We start from the raw sequence: 20,034 nt of genomic DNA on the forward strand, positions 1-20,034 counted from the left end.
GTATGTATTGTTGAAGCATAGTAGGCTCACCATAAAATAGTTTTGAGCTTACATTTCTTCTTCAAAATTTGTGGAACTCTTTGCACGCTTATTCTATGAATATCCATTTCGCTTTAAAATATTTATGCTAATTAGCATGGGATACACGTTTCCAAAAACTAGGAAAATATAAAATGGCGGAGAGGAAACTACAAACAAATCAATAAACAGTATGGTGATTCTAATAAGAGGATAAATTTTCCCTTTTTTTATTTACTTAAGTGGTAAAATTGTTAACTCTTGAATCTACATGTATATTACTCTGGCGTTTCTAATTGATCTTAGTTTGGTTTTCGCAACATTCAAAAGGAAAAAAAGATTGAGGACTTAGATATGGAACACCTAATTTGCAAAACATTTAGTGGTTGAAATTTAGATGTTTATGTATTTGGTAGAGAATTGAACTTCTAACTCAGTTACAATATAATCTTTAATTGTAATATTTTTTTTGAGCATTAAAGATACTTATATATTATAAATTAGATATTGTTCATCATATTACAACCCATAGTCCTGGCTGAGTGATGGATACTAGTAGCCTCATATACCATATTCTGGTTTCCTAATGACCTAAGCATATTACATAAGGAAGTGGAAATTTTCTTAAGCATAGACTATCCGCACTCTTATCTTTCTTCAAAAGCTCTTGTACGCAAAATGGCGGTTCTGCTAACATCCTGGTCCTTCTTTTATTATAGTTACTTGCTTTAATCTTTTTTTGCTTCCTTAGCTAGGGCGTCTGCGACAGCATTCCCTTCTCTAAAGTTATGCTGAAGTTGGAGGCCCTTCTCCTGGTGCATTAATGACCTGCAAGAGAGAATTAGGTTAGTCAGGACTGCATGGCCATCTTTTATTACGTTGATTATCTCTGTTGAGTCCGTTTCCACTTCAAGAGGATATAGATTGTATTTTTTGGCCAGTAGAAGTCCTTCCAAGAGCGCATGTAGTTCTGTATGGAGTGGGAATAGAGTATAGATTTTCTTTTGGAATTCTAGTATCCATTTTCCCATGCTATTTCTGAAGACACCCCCTATTCCACCTTCAGGATTCGTCCATGCACCATCTATATTAAGTTTATACCATCCATTTTGTGGGGCCTACCATTTTACAGGAATTATCATAGTGTCTTGGATAAAGGGGTAGTTGTTGTTATAGAAATGGTATTCGATAACATGGTTGTATATGGATTTGAGACAAGGCTTCCTGTTGAGGTTGTTAATGTTATTGTGATTACGATTGGTCCAGATACCCCAGATTAGAAAGGGAACGAGTTGTTGCCATTCTAAACGGGGAGTTTTGTTTGAAGGTGATAAGTTAATAGTGGTAATGAGCCAGTATTGGCTGTGAGTTATCTGGTGAATGGAGATACCAAGTGTTAGCCAAAGAGAATGAACTAAGGGACATTTGATTAAAATGTGCTCTATAGATTCCTCATCCGTTTTGCAGGTAGGGCAATCTTTATTAATATTGATCCCTATGTGGTATAGATATTTCCTGCATGGAAGGCTGTTATGAAGACATTGCCAGAGAAGGTATTTTATTTTATTAGGGCATTTGAGTTTCCAAATCCACATGAACTCGTATTGATGGCTTGAGTGGGGTTTGATGATATTGAGGCAAGATTTGCTGGTGTATTGGCCACTAGAGTTTCTGTTCCATATGGGGGTGTCTTTGTAATTGTGGAGTGGCATAGGAATTTTGAGGATATTATTTATTATAGTGGAGGGTAGTTGGATGGAGAGTTTGGAGAGGTCCCATTGCCCGATGGTAATAATATCTCTTATTTTTAAGAAAGGATCATTTTGATTTAGAGGTCCTTCAACAGTTTCCCTTAAGGGGAGGACATTGGGAATCCAATTGGTTGACCAAAGGTTAAGGGTTGAATTTTTGCATGGTTGCCAAGTGATGCCTTTAGAGCATATAGACCAACCCTTTAAGATACTCTTCCAAATGAAGGAGGTTGTGTATGGAGTTTTACTCCTACTGTATTTTTGAATAATAATTTTGCACCAAAGGGCTGTGGGATTTGAAATAATTCTCCAAGCAAGATTACTAAGGGCAAGAAGGTTTTTGGTGGTGGCATCTTCGAGAGCAAGTCCTCCTTCTTCTTTGCTTTTAGTCACCGTATTCCAATTTACATAATGGACTTTTTTATGATCGTTCGTGGTGACCCAGATGAAATTTCGTTGGATGCGGTCAATTAGTTTGAGTGTTTTAGTGGGGAGAAGAGTATATTACATTACATGACTCGGGATGGTATTGAGAGTGGAAGATGCAAGAGTGGTACGTCCTGCTATATTTAGAAAGTTGGTTTTCCAAGAAGATAGTTTTTTGTGCATATTATCAATAATGAATTGGTAGTCATTCGGTTTTGGACTGTTTTGAAGGATAGGAAAACCGAGGTATTTCCCAAAGGATTTGCTTACAGTAAGATTGAAATCTTTTGCAAACTCTTTTGTTATGGGGATGAGACAATTGTTGGAGAAGATTATTTTAGATTTGGAGTAATTGATGTTTTGGCCAGATAATGAGCAAAAGAAGGAGATACTTCTCTTAATGGTAGTGCAACATTTTTTGTTGACTTTGGCCATGAGTGTGAGGTCATCTGCAAAGAATAAATGAGAGATACCCTGATTGTTAGGGTTTAGATAGATTGGATCCCAATTGTGTGTATCAACTTGGTGACAGATAAGCTTTGAGAACATTTTCATACACAGGATAAATAAGTAAGGGGAGAGGGGGCACCCTTGCCTGATACCTCTACTTGGACTAAAAAAGGGTGTGACTGATCCATTGACTAGGACTGCAATTTTGCTTGTAGTTACACAATGGATGATTAATGAAGATATAGTTGGAGGGAATTTGAAGAATTTAAGCATTCTATAGATGAATAACCATTCTAGGCGATCAAATGCTTTTTCTAAGTCTAGCTTGAGCATCATGCTATATTTCTTACCTTTACTTCTTTTGAATTGGTTCATTATTTTTTGAATTATAATAGCATTGTCACAAGTCCTCCTTCCTTTGATAAAACTTGATTGAAAAGGACTGATTAGATCATTAAGAAAATGCTTTAATCTATTGGCAATAATTTTGGTAATAATTTTGTAGATAGTGTTGCATAAACCAATAGGCCTAAAGTTTTTTAGATTATTGGCATTATGAAATTTAGGAATTAGACAGATATAAGTGTTATTAGTATCCTTTGGGAGAGTGTTGGCACGAAAAACCTGTAGACAAAGTTGTATGACTGAGGGACCAACAGTTTTCCAGTATTTGTGGTAGAAAAAAGGGTGGATACCATCTGGCCCCGGAGATTTGAAAGGCTTGAAGGAAAAAAAAAATGGCATTTGTTATCTCATGGGGCATAAGAGGGTTATCAAGGGAATCTAAGTTAACATTACTAAAGGTAGTTGCACTAGAAGTAATATTCAGCCAATTGGTACGAAGATGAGAGGTAGTGAATGCCTTGAGAAAGAAGTCATAGGTGTGGTTGATGATTTCCAAAGGATCATTTATCCAATTTCCCTCCTCATTTTTAAAGTAGGTTATTTTGTTTCTCCTTTTTTTATTGGTTGCCATAATGTGGAAAAATTTAGTATTAGCATCACCGTCCTGGACCCAAGAGATTCTAGCTCTTAATTTCCAATAGTCTCCTCAATTCTTAGGTAATTATTATACTCCGCTTGAAGAGATTTTTCAAGGTTTTCAATGGCTTTCGTTTTATATATTAACCTTATTCTTACAGTATTTATTCCAGATTAATCATCATCATTTTTGCTTAGAAAATATCTTAATTAATTTGATCTTTTCCATACTTTTTCTTGATGGAAAAACTAAATAGGAAATCGTACAAACTTTCTGCCGAAAGAGTTTGACTTTCTTTCACATGATGTGATAAAATCACTAAAATTTCAACGAATACTAAATATGGAACCCGTAATTTCATTAATGCAAGGAATTTTGTTGTAGGAACCTTAAAATCTGAATTCTTCAGAGTTTTTTCTACACCATCAAGACAATATATATGACATGCAACAACAGGTAATTAATTGTCTATAGTGCTATTTTGACTACCTACAAAACAAATCAAATAACCTTTTATAGCCAATGAAAACACTTGATACTATAAATATAATTTACACAGTCTGTATAGGGCCGGGCATAATTTGGTAAATACCGAATTATCGTACCGAAATCGAAAATTTTGTATTTGGTACACGGTATTTTGGTATTTGGTATGGTATTTTGGTTTAAGTTTTTAAAAAGATTGGTATTAGGTATGATATTTGGTATTTTAAGATAAAATACCGACATAACGACACCGTACAGAAATATATATTATATTACACAAAACATATATTATCAATTGTAACATAAATATAAAAAATCTAAAATTTTACTTTCCTTTATTCTCAAAGTTCATCATTTAACTCTAAACAAGTAACAAGACATTTCTAATGATCAAATATTCTTTTATGTACAATTTTCTCTATTTGGGTCGATATTTGCTAGTTTTGGACAAAATTTTTGTGAACAAACATATTCAGTTTTGTGTTTTTGAGTACTTTAATTAAGAATATTAGAGTGTATGACTATATGAACAAGTTAGTATTCAAACCGAATAAACCGAAGTTATCGAACCGAATAAACCGAAACCGAAAGGAGAAAAATCGAACAATACCGAATTTAATTAGGTGCGGTATTGGTATAGGATTTTAAGAAACCGAATACCGAAAATACCGAACCGAAATACTAAATACCGTACCGTACCGACCGACGAACACCCCTAAGTCAGTATATGCAAGTTATTTATTTACAAATCACTATTCTAACTAAAAAATTAGTTGAGGGCAAGTATAGGTTGGTAGCTCAGAAGTTTAGTTGGTATATAGGTTATGTGTATATATAAGTCTTGTACACTCATATTCAAGAACCATTAAATAAAATAATATTTCCAAGTTATACTCTTAGAATGAGTTCTCCTCTTGAGTCAAAATCCTTCTTTTTCATACTGTTTTTGTTATTTAACTACATGCACTTGATAAATGGCTTTACCCTTAGCCCCAAATTTACTGTTGTAATTCGCAATAACCTCCCAAATAACTCTGAGAAATTGAGTTATCGAATTCAGTCTGGAGAAAATGACTTTGGCCTTCGTACTCTTAATGTGAATGGGGAATTTAGTTTCAGATTTAAATGGAATTATTTTGGTACTACTGAGTTCTATTGTCACTTTTATTGGGGTTCAAAGTATCAAATTTTTGATGTATTTAATAATACTTCTCCATGTGCACATAATTATAAAAATGGTCTGTGTTTGTGGGTTGTAAAAGACAGTGGTTTCTATTTAGCTGCTGATAATCCAAATCCATCTCCTGAGGATTTGCATAAAACAGCTGACTGGAAATCTAACATGTTTAACTAAAAATATTATTATTTGAATGAGAATTTTAACTATCTGGATATGCTGAGTATTTATTTTTGCATTTTGATTTCTGTTACATTAATTGAAGGATTTGCGTTTCCTGTTAGATAATTACAATTATGATGGATGAAATAAATCTCAAGGGCCTATTTTCCATGGCTAATCCTCCATTTGGTGATCTTGATAATTGGTCATCCTCCAAGTTTTGTTAAAATTAACAGATCCTGTTAAGTCAAGTATTTAAAACCAATTTTTGAAATGTAAAGTTTAAGTGTCTATGCCAAAAATGCAAATAATAAAATCATAAAAACCCCGAAAACATAGTCTATAAACTGCAACTTTTCCTTGAAACAAAGTTCAAACCAACTACAAAATTTTCCTTTTCAATTCAAACAAACACACGCCAGAAAATGGCTTTCCATTTCACTTCATTTTTGTTGACAAATAGACCTCCCTCATCCTTAAGGAAGTCAAACCTAGAAATGCCTTTCACCAAACAAGAGATAATATTGGAGAAGAATGCTAATCTCGTTTAACATAAGAAACAGAAGAGTAATGACAACAGCATAGGGGGGTCTGTTAGAGAAATCAATGGACTAAATCAAATACTCGGTTTATTAACTTGATCAAGGAGCCCAGAGTGAGAATTTGCGCTCCACATAATAATCAGAGAAGGATACAGAATAACGAGCATATTCGTGCAAGATAAGTATATAATTGTTATGTCAATAGAGCACGACTAGAAACTGAAAGATTTAGAATACTCTCATGTGAAAAGCTATCAACGTTTTGGATCCATCAAATAGGTTCACTTGGTAAACAACTAATCTATCCACGGGTGACTATCTCAAACTCAGTTAGTTTCTCATTTTGCGTACATCTTTTCTAAATCCTTGGTAGTGCTTCTTTGTTTTTGTACATGTAACTCATGCACCTCCTTGGTGCTTTTCGTTTAATATACAATAGTCTTTACAGATTAAAAGAATCTACGCGCAAGGGTTAAAATGACTGAAATTAAAGTGAAGATGTTGGAGGAATACATCAAGGCCTAGCACCTAATTGATCCAAATTGGCCAGTACTGCAGTACATCATCAAAGAAAACCAATGCAAAAATGAAATGGGAAACAAATGTAGCTTACGGACAGTGTCAAGGAAGAGCCGCATTACAGACACGATAGAATTCTCATTTCTCAATACTTCCTATTAGTGTGGGAGTCTTACTGAGCACTAAGTCATATGAGAAGGAAGAGATGGTAAAAGATAGTTTCTCTCTGGACAGTGGTGGAGCTCTAAACAAACACACATCTTAACCAGAAACAAGAAGGAAACTGAATATGGTAGAGAAACAAAAAATAGCACAAAGATTTTAGATGTAACAGTAGAGATAGAATAAAATACATTTTCTTCATAGCATACCTTAATACTCTGTCAATTTCGGTGTCTAAGTAAGACGCAATACTATACCTTTGATCACAAATTATGTGTCAATGTGCATTATGATAAATTATCAAGGGATAATGCACCATCTAACAGTCAACATAACAAGATCGCTAATTGCCAAAGAAAATATTGTGAAATCCAAAAGTGACGATACAACAACAGAAATCAATGATAAATAGCAAACAAAAGGAGAAAGAATAGTTTTCATTGCTCACTATAAATTAAGAATGTTGTTTAAAAAGAGACGGTGCATTGGATTAGCACATTCGAGACACATTTTACCTATTAATGCTCCATTGTTCAAATACCTAAGTTTGCTTCAGCATCCTTGATCAACACGAGCAAGAGAAATCATACTCGAGAAAGCGATACACGAGTCACTCTTGTATAAATGGGCATGTAACATGTTATAGTCAGTACTCATGATCCACTGGATTAAACCTTGCTTGAGCTTGATTCATATTATGAAAAAACACCATTGAACTAACCCTTAGCTTGTTTAGAAATTATGCCAAGCTAGAATAAGTAAATTATGAACTCGACCGGACTGACTTACACCTCTACAGCTCTACTTGACTGTTATCAAAGATTCCTCTCCGATGTTAAAATGAAAAATTCCATTCTAAACGATGTACAATTCTTATACATGTATAAATACACACACACATATACTAACTTCAAAATTTTCTCATATTAACTTATTGAAGAAAATAACCAGACAAGAAGAACACAAAGCCCAACAACAGTCCACCATATATAAGCAATGCCTTTTGACCAGAGGTAAGAGTATTACCACCTAACCCATACTGCTGATTCTGAGCAAACCCAGCAATCTCCACACTCTTGTTATCAAAGAAACTCTTCGCAGCACCGCAAGTCGGACACCTCCAGTCCGCCGGCAGCTGATCAAACGGCAAACCTGGAGGAATGGGATAAGAAGGATCCCCAGCAGCCTCATTATACTTGAACCCACATGACCTACACTCATAAATCCCAGTATTCAACACAGCAAACTTCTCCTCAAGCCTCCTCTTGTCAAATTTCTCCCCTTCCTCCTCCTCCCGCTGCTCGGGTTCTGAAGTGGGTTGTTCTGAGATGGGCTTGTCTTCTTTGGAGACATCAATGGACTTTGGAAGTGAGCTGAGTGATTGGATTTTAATTGGGTTTCTGTAAAAGGAGGAAAGTGAGTGAGATTTGAGGTGAAGAGGTGGGAATGTGAGGTGGGGTTTGGGTTTTGGAGAGGATGGTTGCGTGAGTGAATTAGGTGTGAATGTGAAGGAAGCTCTTGTGGTTGCTGAAGCCATTTCTTCTTTTCTTCTTGAGTTCTATATTGGGATGAATCAATGGTTATGTTTTGGTAAAGGTTTCAGTGAATCAGTAGTCTTGTTGTTTGCTGTGTGGGGAGGAACATGTGGATATAGAGGAACCAACAGGGATCCATGAAAGAGCATATGCCCTTTCAAATTTTGGGAATTGGATAAGGTATAAATATAAACTGATTCTAAATATTTTCTTTATTTTCTCAACTTATATTTTCTTTTTGATTTCTTCCCATTTTTAACATGTATCCAAGATAAAATAAGGCCGGATTAAATTTTTTTTTTTTTTTTGATTTCTCACTCAGCATCTGATACTCGCATTGGCCCCGGATAAAATCCGGATCGAGAAGTTCCACATTGAAGATAAAGCGCTGCCTAACAAAAGCGACTCCATATACGGAGTTGAAATCCGAGATCTCTGGTTAAGGATGAAGGATTACTTACTCCTCCATTACAACCCTGGTTAGTAGGCCGAATTTAAGTTATATCACTTGTAACAATTATTATTAGCTTGTGAACTAAGTATACTTATTTTAGAGATTCACTAATACAATTTAGTAATGGTTCGATTTTAAAAGGGTATTTGGCTAATCTCATATGCTGGTCATATTCAATGTTTAAAATTTATATCATAACTCATTGGTTCTATCTAGTACTTTCATTTCAAAGAAAGTTTTTGAGTTTGTATACGTGTCTACTTAGCTGTGATCGTACTCAGAACTTTAACTATGTTATATTAGCTTCTAGTGACCACATATGATAATATAAAAAAAGAAGGTTATAATTTAAAAAAATAGATTTGTTTCTGATCAAGCTGGCCCCGCCAAATTTCTAAAATTTGCTTATATTGTCGTATAATTTTACATGTAAATAAAGAAAATATAAGGTGAAAACTCAATTTTCTTCGTATTTATAAGTGGAAATGTGGTTTCATATTGAGATTTTTGAGTTTTAGAGTATTATAAAAGTTTTTTGGATAAAATTAAGCCCCATGTACCTAATTTTTGGGAGTATTTGTACTTTGTAAAGCTATTTGTGAGTAGGGGTGTTCATAAAAACCTGAAAAATCGAACCAAACCGAAAACCAAACCAAACCGATCAAAAAAATCGATACTTTTTGGTTTTGTTTGGTTTTGGTTTTGGTTTTGAATTTTCAAAACCTATCAAATTTGGTTTGGTTTTGGTTTTAATCAAAAAAAACCCGAAAAACAACCGAACCAAACCGATTATAGGAGTAGCAATTTCAAATTCATTATTACACCTATATATATATATGTATATTTTTATACAAAGTTTCAAAAATTTAATGGTAAATGTTAATAGTTTGCACTTTTAGTATAGTGCTTTACCTTTACATTCTAGTTTGATTGGTAGTTTTCTTTTGTTAAATGTAAGAATCCATTTCGTGTTAAAAATAATATATTTTTAATTGAGTCCTTAAATTATTCATCACTATTTGATTCAATTATCATCAATATATCTTGGTAAATAATAGATTTCTCAAAGGGCAATTGACTTGATAGTGTTACGTTGAAAATGTGGTCTCCGGAATATGTGTTTGGTAGTGTATGTCTTATATTTAAGAAAAAACCGACAAATAACCGAAAAAACCGAAAAACCGACCGAATCGAAAAAAAACCAACTTAATTGATTTGGTTCTAATATTTGAAAAAATGACTTACTTGATTTGATTTCTTTTTAGAAAAAAACCGATCCAAACCGAACCACGAACACCTCTATTTGTGAGGAAAAATTTACTAAAGGCGCAGACGTGTGCACCACATCACTCCGATCTAGTCAACCATTTCAACCCCAATCCGAGTCGTAGACGAAACAACCTCAAAATTACCAAACCCCCTACATTTCCCCCCTACCCCTGCTCGTGACTCCCTTTACTTTCAGCCTAACCACTGCCGCACCGCACCCTTCTTTACCACTTGTTTTTAACCTTAGCTCACTGAACCCCCCAACCCCACCCCCCTCAACCCTCACTCCCCCATGGCTTCTCTAGATCACCACCAGCATCAACCAGTCTACAACGACGACAACCTCGACGATGACGTCGACGTTGATGGTGATGACGACTCCACTTCCTCCCCTTCCCTCGCCGGCGAGGTTACCATAGCCGTCTCCGGCGTTGGCGTCTCCACCAGTGATTCTCTTGCCCTTTACCCCGATCTTAAAAGACGTCGTCTCGATGATTTCACTATTCCCGTTATTCTGCCAGAGAAGAAGCCGTCGGCGACTTTCGACGACTCTCAACGGAAGCTGTTTCAACGTCTGTGGACTGACGAGGACGAGATTGAGCTGTTACAAGGGTTCCTCGACTACACGACTCAGCGCGGCTTGAACAATTCGTCGACGCCGCAGCACCATTATGACACAACGGCGTTTTACGACCAGATCAAGAGCAAATTCCAGCTGGATTTCAACAAAAACCAGCTGGTCGAGAAGCTCCGGCGGTTGAAGAAGAAGTACAGGACTGTGATGAGCAAGATGGGATCGGGTAAGGAGTTCGTCTTCAAGAGCGCTCACGATCACGCCACTTTCGAGATCTCTCGCAAGATCTGGACTAATGTAGGCTCCGCTGTCCGCGGAGGCGCCAACGGCGTTTCTGGCGCTGTCGTTCTCTATGCCCCGCCGGAAGACGGTGGATTGGATGATGACGATGCTCACGTTAACCCTAACCCTTATGCAAATGATCTCATTGATCATAGCCCTAAGTTTAACCTTAACTCTAACCCTAACGGAATTGACATTAAAACTCCGAGATCACGAAAGCGATCTCCAGCTGCATCTACAGAAGCAGTTAAAGTTGAGCAACAGCCTTATCAGCCATCCGGTGGGGGCAGCACCACTGTGCCATTGGCAGCCGCGCCCGTGGCTGAGGTTGCAGCCACAGCCACAGCCACAGCCACAGCCGCAGTGGCTGCTTCGATACCTAGCTTGATTGAGGAAACAGTGAGGAATTGTGTATCACCAATTTTCAAGGAGTTGTTGAACAGTGTGGCGAATTTGAATGGGTCTAGCAGAGGGTTTGGATTTGGAGGAATGGGGATCAGTCCGATCCCATTAGGGTTCGGGGGAGGTGCAATGAGCATGGAAATGATGGGGGACGAGAAATGGAGGAAGCAACAGATGTTAGAGTTGGAAGTGTATTCCAAGAGATTAGAGCTGGTTCAAGATCAGATCAAAGCACAATTGGAGGAGCTGAGATCAATGGGAAGTTAGTTGTTGATGACAATAATAAAAAAGGTTGCTTTTTATGTATACATTTCTCAAATAATTCTAGCTTTGATAGTTTTATCAGATTGTTGATGATATAATGGCTGATAGTTGTAGCATTGGATACACTGTGAAGCCGCTCATTAGGTATTTGAACTTTTTTGGGGTTGTTGAATAATGAGTTCTAATTGTTTACAGCCCTGTTATATGCTCTGTTTGTTTGAAGACTGTTGCAACAATAGATGCTGTCTATTTTGTATATAGAAATGAATTGATAGAAGCCTATTGTTCAGTTAATGTCAGTTCTTGATGTCTTCGTTTGAGAACTTTTAAGTTCAGCTGTGACGAGGGACCAGTGTAGCTAGTAGCCGATTCAATTCTGCAGAATTTATTGCCATGATTGCCATAATGTTACTCTGGAGCAGACGAAGCTCGTTATTCCAACAAGAATCTCAAAGAAAGACTGCAATTAAAATACAAGTAGTGCGTGTTACATCTACGCTATGATGAATCTCCTACGGAAAACTATCTTGCGGCCATTCAAGACACCAATAAGTGAATGTTCTTTTGAGTAAAGCATTAGTTATGGCGAATTTCCAATTGGACCGCTCCAAGATAAATGAGATGGGTAAAAATTCATTCACTTAGTGTTGACATAAAATCATATCAACATACCATGTTAAGTGATCCAGTGAATTTAAGGCGCGCATTATTAAGTAATCATAGTTAAGTGAAGTTTTTATGTTCATAAATACAAAGCATGCATTATTGGTTTGGTGTAAATAGTTATTTATGGTTTGAAGGAACATATTTAAATCAGTATTGCGTGTTGTCAAAGGCTTATTTAAGGCGCGTTTAATCCTTGAAGCTCAGAAAAGCTCAAGGAGGACGCTTCGCCTCACTTAAGTTGCGCTTCAGTGTAGGCAAGGCACCAAAACATGCCCCTTATTGTCCACGAGTTCTATATTGAATGGAGCAAAGCTAGACTACAAATATAATCTACAAATAGGTGTATTAGTTGTGAAGGCAAAAAGTATGAATGAATTTGTTAGTTTATCTTAAACTACATACATATTGTTATTTTTTTCTTGCATTGCGCCTTTTTTTATAACTAAAAAGCCCACACTTAAATTGCGCTTAAAGTCCCAATTGAACTAGAGCACTTTTTAGAACTTTTTGCTTTTGACAACACTGATTTAAACATTTATTCCCGATGCTTGAACAATTATGGAGTGGAATCATTGTATTATTGGTTGTCATCTCTGTTCCCACTTCAAAATTAGTACTTAAATCGTTATAGGCTTTACACTACCCAGAAGAGCCTCTGCCCATGTGAACTCCATCATATCAAGACTAATTCAGTTTAATGAGATAGCACCAGCACAGAAATCTAGTTACACCAGTCGACACCAAGACCCCCACATCCATCGAAGAATCAGCCCTCAAGAATTGTTATTAACCAAAAGAAAAGGGAAAAAGAAAGAGGCTTGTCGAGCTGACTGGTATCCACATGTTAAGTTCAACAGATACATACAATTTGAGAAAATGAGTGTCTTAGAAATATTATTCAGAGAAAGCATAATTAGTTTATCAACATCAGGATCAGTAATGAAATCAGATGACTGTAGTTTTCTTCCCTTACAATTTACGTCTTCTCTCAATAGATGGTAAATTTTTCTTTGGTCTTCTCGAATACTTGTTCAGCTATAAGGGCCCCCTTACCATCAGCTTTCTTGATCTCTAACTGAGCCTTCTGATAAAATCCAGTGCCTCTAAGGGCATCCGCAATGAAATCGTCAAATCCAATAGCAATTGCAGCTTCAGCTTTGGCTCCATATACCAACCTCTGTGCAAAGGACACAGGTAGAAGCATCAGCATTGTGATAATGAAAAGGAGGAGCCTGTTCAGTTCAAAAGAATAATAAAATGGAAAAGAGTCAAAAGGCACAAGCATACACACCTTGATACGTGATAGATGGATAGCACCAAAGCACATCGGACAGGGTTCACAAGAAGCATATATCTCACAATCTGAGAGCTCAAATCGATTGAGCTTTTTACATGCCTGAAGATTTGTCAAAAGTGATGAGATCAGATGCGAGAAAAATACTTGACAGAAATTTGTAGTTCCATAAAACAGCAAAACAAAGGAGAATTATGTATGTATCACATGACAAGTGACGCTTGACCATCCCTTATTTGTCTAGTAATCCATTTTCATATAGACCATGACATCACAAAGCTGCTTCATAGTTCAGACAGGTATCTCATAACTAGTCAACTATCTTAATTTTAACCTCATTAATTTCTTGTTAATTCATCAGAGAGATCTGATGCATCAAAATGCATCTTATTTTTCAAACTATGAATCTCCAAACATATAAGCTGAAACTTCTTCACATCATCCCACTGCTCACTAAATGGAGATGTCAGTTGACATATGATCAGTTCTAACTGAACACCAACAATTCATAAAGGAACTCAAAAGACATGTCAACTCCATAACATTGGATTGTGAAAACACATTGTAAACATTTTTGGCTGGAGAGCAACCAAATACAACAGAAGCTAAAGCAAATAACTTTAGCACTCGCACCAAAGGCCACCACCAGTGAAATTTGGGGTTTATAGTAATCCTATCACTGGAATTGTATTCATTTTCTCTACCAACTACCCTTTTTCACGAGCTGCCATTTTAAACCTGCATATCCAACCTAAGAAACAGCAGCGCAGAATAATTGGTGGCCATGATCTTTGCCAGCTGTAAAGCCACAAAGTGTTGACATCGCTCAATCCCTCCACATCCTACTATGCTTGACGTGCTATAATAGGATGGTGAATAGTAAGATGGGGAATCCTCACTATGGGTACACTCACCACCCTCCAACCCAAAAATAGAAAAAGAAAGTCTGGATAACTGAGAAGGGTTCGGTAAGTTGACAGCATAGAGATAGTCCAATTATGATGAATCCTCGTGGCAATGAATTCATTCTTATGCCCGATAGAGCAGAATGATTTTTTAATATAGTCGACCCCAACTTTTTTTGGTATTGATAGGTAGTTGATTGATTGAATTTCTTAATATCTTTGATAGCTGGGAAATCCAAAGTAGCCATACACTTTGGCCACATCATGCTACGATATTGCTGCTCCCCCTTGCAACATCCTAGTGTGCATGTGTTAAGTGTCACACTTTGAGGAGGCAAGGGGTCCCAGCAATCTCAAATGGATATTTGGATGGCTATGCAGCCGTAACCTGCAAAACTTAAAGCCTAACAACAGTTATTGATGAAGCAATTGCTCTTTCAGTTGCAATTTTTGACCTCCAGTAATGTACTTCGCCGAAGTAGCATTACAAGGTCCGTGGGCCTTTCTACCAAGGGTTAAGGTGTGGTTTCTCTGAACCAACATCCAGTTCAAATATATATCCCCACTGTGCATTGATCATTTCTCCAACTATATAAGTAGAACTTGGTCTATTGCTTCTTCTTTTTTGGAATTCTCATATTTTCTAATAATAGTCCAACATATGCAGTAGAAACTACAAGATAATCAGTTCTAAGTTGAAAAGAATCTATCTTTCTAAACCAAAGTCAAGACATAAAGTCTCAGTTTTTAAAAGGGATAATAAAGCAGTACCAGCTAGAATTTAGCCCCACAATGCACCTTATAGATCATTAAGAGGATTGTACCAAGGACAATGTTAGACAAAAGGATCGGTGGAGCATAATCCCAGCTTGCATATGGTGAATTTTCTGGAGGAAAGAAATGCAAGATGGTTTGGAAATAGATGCAACTCAATCAAGAGGACAACAATGAATTGTATATTGTTATTTCATTTCTGGGGTAATGAAACTATAGGTGCAACTCAATCAAGAGGACAAAAATGAATTGTATATTGTTATTTCATTTCTGGTGTAATGAAACTATGTAAATGAAGCAGGGTCTATACTAGACCTCATAGAATCCTTGTAAAAGGAATCCTTGTGAGAAGAATAAGGATGATTTTTGCTCTTTTTGAGCCTGTAAATATGGCTACCAACAGTTTTTGGTGCGATGATTTATACAAGGCTACCTTTCTCAAAAATAAAAAGAAGGATTATACCAAGGAAAATGAAGAAGAATGACTTGACAAAGAGGGTGTTGATGCTGTCATTTTTGAGTTCAAGAGCACTGCACATCAAGGAAAAGTTCAATATGAATAATCATAAGAACACAAGAAATAAGCATTCATCAAGGAGATGGACATACAATATGATCCCTCTGTCTTAACCGTTCTGCATTTTATATTTATCTATTGGTTTAACCCAAAAAGTAGTTCTGCTTTCTTAAAAGGGCCCTTGATGCTTCCTCCATATCCTCTTCAACACTTCCTCCAGTATTGTACAATAAAAAGTGTACCATCATAAGACCCAAATTCTTCAAAACGTTAATTTTGTCTTTACTTTTGCACTCAACTTCTACTTGAACAGAATAAAATTGTGTCCAAACCAATAAAAAAAAAGTGCAACCCAGTGCACGAATCATCCCGCATTCACGCAGGGTCTGAGGGGAAGGGCCGCACCCCAAGGTGTGTGATGTAGGCAGCCTGCATGATGCAAGTGAATAGCTGATTCCACCGGCTCGAAACCAAGAGAAATATTTTGTAATGTGCTGGGAACGCAAGCTATACCAGCTGCATATCCATCCCAAGCTAAATTCTTTAATGGAAGAGATTCAGCTTGGAGTTTAAATTCCTTTAAATCCCAAGCTATATTTTGTTGCAGTGCTAGTAGCTAAATGCACCTCACAGAGCATTCAAGAATTGTACCAACGAAAATGAAGAAGATTGAATTGACAAAAGGGGTGTAGATGCCGTCACTTTTAGTTCAAGATCACTACACAAGGAAAAGTTCAATATAAAGAATTACAAGACCTCGAGAAAAAACGGTTCTACTTATCTAAAAAGAAAAAAAGGACTCTATTACCTCATCAAGAAGGGACAGAAAAAGCAATAAACACTTGAGGAAATGCAAAATGTGGACATGCATTATAGAAATGATGCGTGGGACAATATAATCCCTTTGTCCCAACTTAACTGTCAGGCATTCTATTTTAGAATATCCCAACATTGTGTCTGCCTTATCAACATGGTCTTTGAAGTTTTCACCATACTAATGTTAACTTTATCTTCATTGTTGGACTCCACTTCTTCTAAATACAGATAAATCGGGTTATCCAGATCTGGGATGAAGAGATAATATTTTGTTGCAGTAATAGGAAAGCTAGCTATACCAGCAGCATAACCATCCTAAACAGAATTCCTTAATGGAAGAAGAAGTGACAGCTAGAACACACATCTTTTAAATGGATTCTTCACTTTAGAGAATTAATCAATATAAGATGAGGAATAAAAGATGTTGGGAATAATGAAAGAGCATATAGTACTTCTGTACCAGTATTACACAATAGATCGATAAGCATTGGCACGAGCAGCCAACTTATCCTACATGCCCAAGGATTACAAGTCCATATTGTTCCAGAAAAGAGGCAATCACGGTATAAAGCCAGACTACCTCATAAACTAGTTCGGCTAGAACTAGGAACTAGAGAAAGCTTCAGCAAACAGAGTCACCAGACAATTAGACATGAAGAATGGAGTGGGAACACAACCCAAAAAGAAAAATGACAGTAGTCTGGACCAACAACATGTCACCTCCAGCATATTATTGCAAAAGGATCATCCTTTGAATTCACACGGATTGGCAAGAACTGTATAGCGCAGAACATATGATGGAGTTGGAACACTAACCTCTCTTACTGCCGTAACTTCTGCATGAGCTGTAGGGTCAGTATACTGCAAAACCATGTTGTGGCAGCTAACAACTACTTCATCATTGCGAACAACGACAGCACCAAAAGGGCCTCCATGTCCACATTCTACACCCTTGTAAGCTTCTTCGACTGCTTGTGTCAAGAATTTGTGGTCTCTATCCTGCACAGCTGGTGAAAATTTCCGGAGGACAAAGAGAAATTTAATGTTCATTCTTTTTCTTTTTCTTTTTTGAAGAGTTTAACATTTACTCAATTAAACATTACTGATACACTTTTTTTCCCAAAAGACAGGCACAAATTAGATCATTCACATTCTTCCTACTATAACTGGATCACTAGCTACAACAAGACTTCGAAAGGTAATCATCAAGGGCAGTACAATACATAAGCAAGAAACCAAATCAAGTAAATTCAAAGGGCCATCTAGTTACATGTATGTCCATCTGATTATAAGTCAATATACAAAGATAAAATGCAAGTAAAACATTTTACAGTGTGCAGATAGTATTTAAGATGCAGAAAGGCAGAGAGGATGGAAGAGACTTTTTGAAAGAACATATAGTATTAAACTTTGAATCGTGGTCATTTCACTGTATGTATCTAATGAAGGAACAATAGACAAACAATTTTTATAAGTTTTATGTTAGTAAAATGTGTAAGAAACTGAGAGCAAAGACTAATAGGAATAGAAGAATTTCAGATTACCTTCTTGATGACCAGCAAATGCAGACGCTACTGAAATAGTTCCATCCTTCGTTTCAACAACTGATCAATGACGAAAGGAAGTAAGAAAAGCTATACAACTTGATGAACAAATTTGTAAAGCTGAAAATTGAAAACATTCAGCACCAAAGTAAGACTGCAGCAAGATGGGGCTCTACAACTTTTCCACCTTTAGATACAGAAAGACATATACAACAAGCACAGAAAAGCAATTGAATAAATAAAAAGGGTGGCTGCCAGGATCTTATTTAGTACTCCGATTCGTGATCAAGAAACTGATCATGCTGCCATAGAGCTATAATGCAACACACATACACCATTGCTGGATCAAAGTAGGAAACAGCAGGACATGGTAGCAAAACAAGTTCAAAGTACATATACCATGATCCCATGATCATAATTATTTTTAATTTAGGAAGTCAAAACAGTAAGAATTCTGTAAATTTGTCAAGTCACAATCAAAACAACAGGCATGGATCGAAAGTCAACTGGTCCTAACTACAAAACAATGAAGTTTTATTCAGTCAACCCACAAACCCAAAGACCAGATCATGCCCATTGCCCAGATACAATCCAATGAAAGAAATAACCAAACCCCACTAACAAAAACTGAATAAAGATCCAAAATTTAGCCCCAAAACTGAAGAAAACATGCAATGGGAAAATACAACGAGTCCCATATAATCAAAGATTAAACCAAAAAAAGGAAAAAAACCCATGATCAGACTGAATTCTCAAGTCAAGAAAATTCCCAGAAAGATGTACATATCACTTACCATTTGCTTCTTCCATGATGAAATCAAACCTTAGATGCAAAGAAAAGCAATTTGGGCAAAATGGGTTACTGATGGAAAAGAAAAGATTGAGTTAGTTTGGGGGAAGGGAAGAGGGAGAGATATATATAGATATAGAGATAGGAAATAAACGTGGAAAGTAGCAAAGTCAAAAATGAACCACGTATTTTTTTTCACATATAATATGACTCACTGCGTACTTGAGAAAAAAAGAGAGATTTAGAGAGAGAGAAAGAGACCTAGTGATTGGCTGAGGATAAAGCAAAGGTTAAAAGGGGTGGAAAACATAGAAAGACAAAATAGGATACCGTGACTGGGTTCTATGTACAACTAAAAAGCGGTGGATGCGACCTAATTTTTTCTGGACATTTCCAAAAAGAATAGAAAATTACGTGGGGAAGATGCTCTTTTTCTTCTTGGTTGTCTCTCTTGAACTCTACTGTTATCTTTTGGTTATTGTTTTTCGGGAAAAAGATCAAAATTGTATTTTTACTATTGAAAATTAATCACGTTAATATCTGTTCTATTTTCCGTCCAAAATAATACCTGCCGTTACTAAAGTATATAAATTTGTACCTAAACCTAACAGATATTCCTACGTGGCAACCGGGACCCCCAAAATAACTTGCCAACTAGGCATTTTTGACTCGTCTCTATTAGAAACCCGCCCACCCTTATAATAACCCGCCCCACCGTTAATTAGTCTCCCTCATAAGACATTTCAGTCGATGAAAAATAGGGTTCAGGCACAAATTGCACAAATTCTCTTTCTTCTCGTTTGCTCGACTCTATCCTCTCAGGGGAGATTCAACGTCGCAGAGAAGTACTTCCTCTCAGAGAAGGTGTCGATGTGGTATTATTGCCAACCATTTCACATCAACCACTCCCTCTAACCCCGGTAGGAAATTTTACAAATGTGCACGCCCTAAGGTAGGTGTCGATGTGGATTTGTCTAATCTTTCTACTATATCTAACTGTTTTGATTTGAAAAAAATTGATTCTTTTAAATGTTTCTTTGGTAGAATAATTCATGTGGTTATTTCGAATGGGAAGATGAAATATCCGCGGATGGTTCCCAGCTTGAAATAAGAGAATTGAAGTCGTCTTTGAATGCTGTTACGATTGAAAGAGACAAGTTGAGAGAAAAAGTAATTGACATGGAACCCATGAACAAATCTGAAGCTGCTAAAGTCAAAAAGATTGGAAGAAAGAGTTGTACAACTAATGATGGTGATAATTGGTTCTTGGGCA

General features: G+C 36.6%; 3 protein-coding genes across 3 annotated transcripts; 1 reads left to right on the top strand and 2 right to left on the bottom strand.

The window, feature by feature from the left end:
• Nucleotides 1-7,414: 7,414 nt before the first annotated feature.
• Nucleotides 7,415-8,377, bottom strand: LOC109237850 (rubredoxin). Its single transcript, XM_019404241.1, has one exon. It carries the CDS (start codon nt 8,210-8,212, stop codon nt 7,607-7,609), a length of 606 nt encoding a protein of 201 aa, XP_019259786.1. The 5' UTR covers nt 8,213-8,377; the 3' UTR covers nt 7,415-7,606.
• A 1,679-nt stretch (nt 8,378-10,056) lies between these two features.
• LOC109237851 (probable transcription factor At3g04930) lies at nt 10,057-11,754 on the top strand. Its single transcript, XM_019404242.1, has one exon. It carries the CDS (start codon nt 10,226-10,228, stop codon nt 11,456-11,458), a length of 1,233 nt encoding a protein of 410 aa, XP_019259787.1. The 5' UTR covers nt 10,057-10,225; the 3' UTR covers nt 11,459-11,754.
• A 1,121-nt stretch (nt 11,755-12,875) lies between these two features.
• On the bottom strand, nt 12,876-19,019 carry LOC109237852 (guanine deaminase). Its single transcript, XM_019404243.1, has 5 exons — nt 18,766-19,019; nt 17,972-18,031; nt 17,244-17,434; nt 13,413-13,517; nt 12,876-13,298 (listed from the first exon to the last, which is right to left on the bottom strand). Exons 1-5 carry the CDS (start codon nt 18,779-18,781, stop codon nt 13,110-13,112), a joined length of 561 nt encoding a protein of 186 aa, XP_019259788.1. The 5' UTR covers nt 18,782-19,019; the 3' UTR covers nt 12,876-13,109.
• Between the last annotated feature and the right edge of the window lie 1,015 nt (nt 19,020-20,034).

This window comes from Nicotiana attenuata, unplaced genomic scaffold (assembly GCF_001879085.1).
Source record: "Nicotiana attenuata strain UT unplaced genomic scaffold, NIATTr2, whole genome shotgun sequence".
NCBI classification, from domain to species: Eukaryota; Viridiplantae; Streptophyta; class Magnoliopsida; order Solanales; family Solanaceae; genus Nicotiana; species Nicotiana attenuata.

Coding starts and splice junctions, on each gene's coding strand:
- LOC109237850 (XM_019404241.1), bottom strand. CDS start 8,212: ATGGCTTCAGCAACCACAAGAGCTTCCTTCACATTCACACCTAATTCA.
- LOC109237851 (XM_019404242.1), top strand. CDS start 10,226: ATGGCTTCTCTAGATCACCACCAGCATCAACCAGTCTACAACGACGAC.
- LOC109237852 (XM_019404243.1), bottom strand. Junction 13,518..17,243: donor AAGTTACGGCAGTAAGAGAG/GTTAGTGTTCCA, acceptor ACAAATCTTCAG/GCATGTAAAAAGCTCAATCG. Junction 13,299..13,412: donor TCCATCTATCACGTATCAAG/GTGTGTATGCTT, acceptor TCCTTTGCACAG/AGGTTGGTATATGGAGCCAA.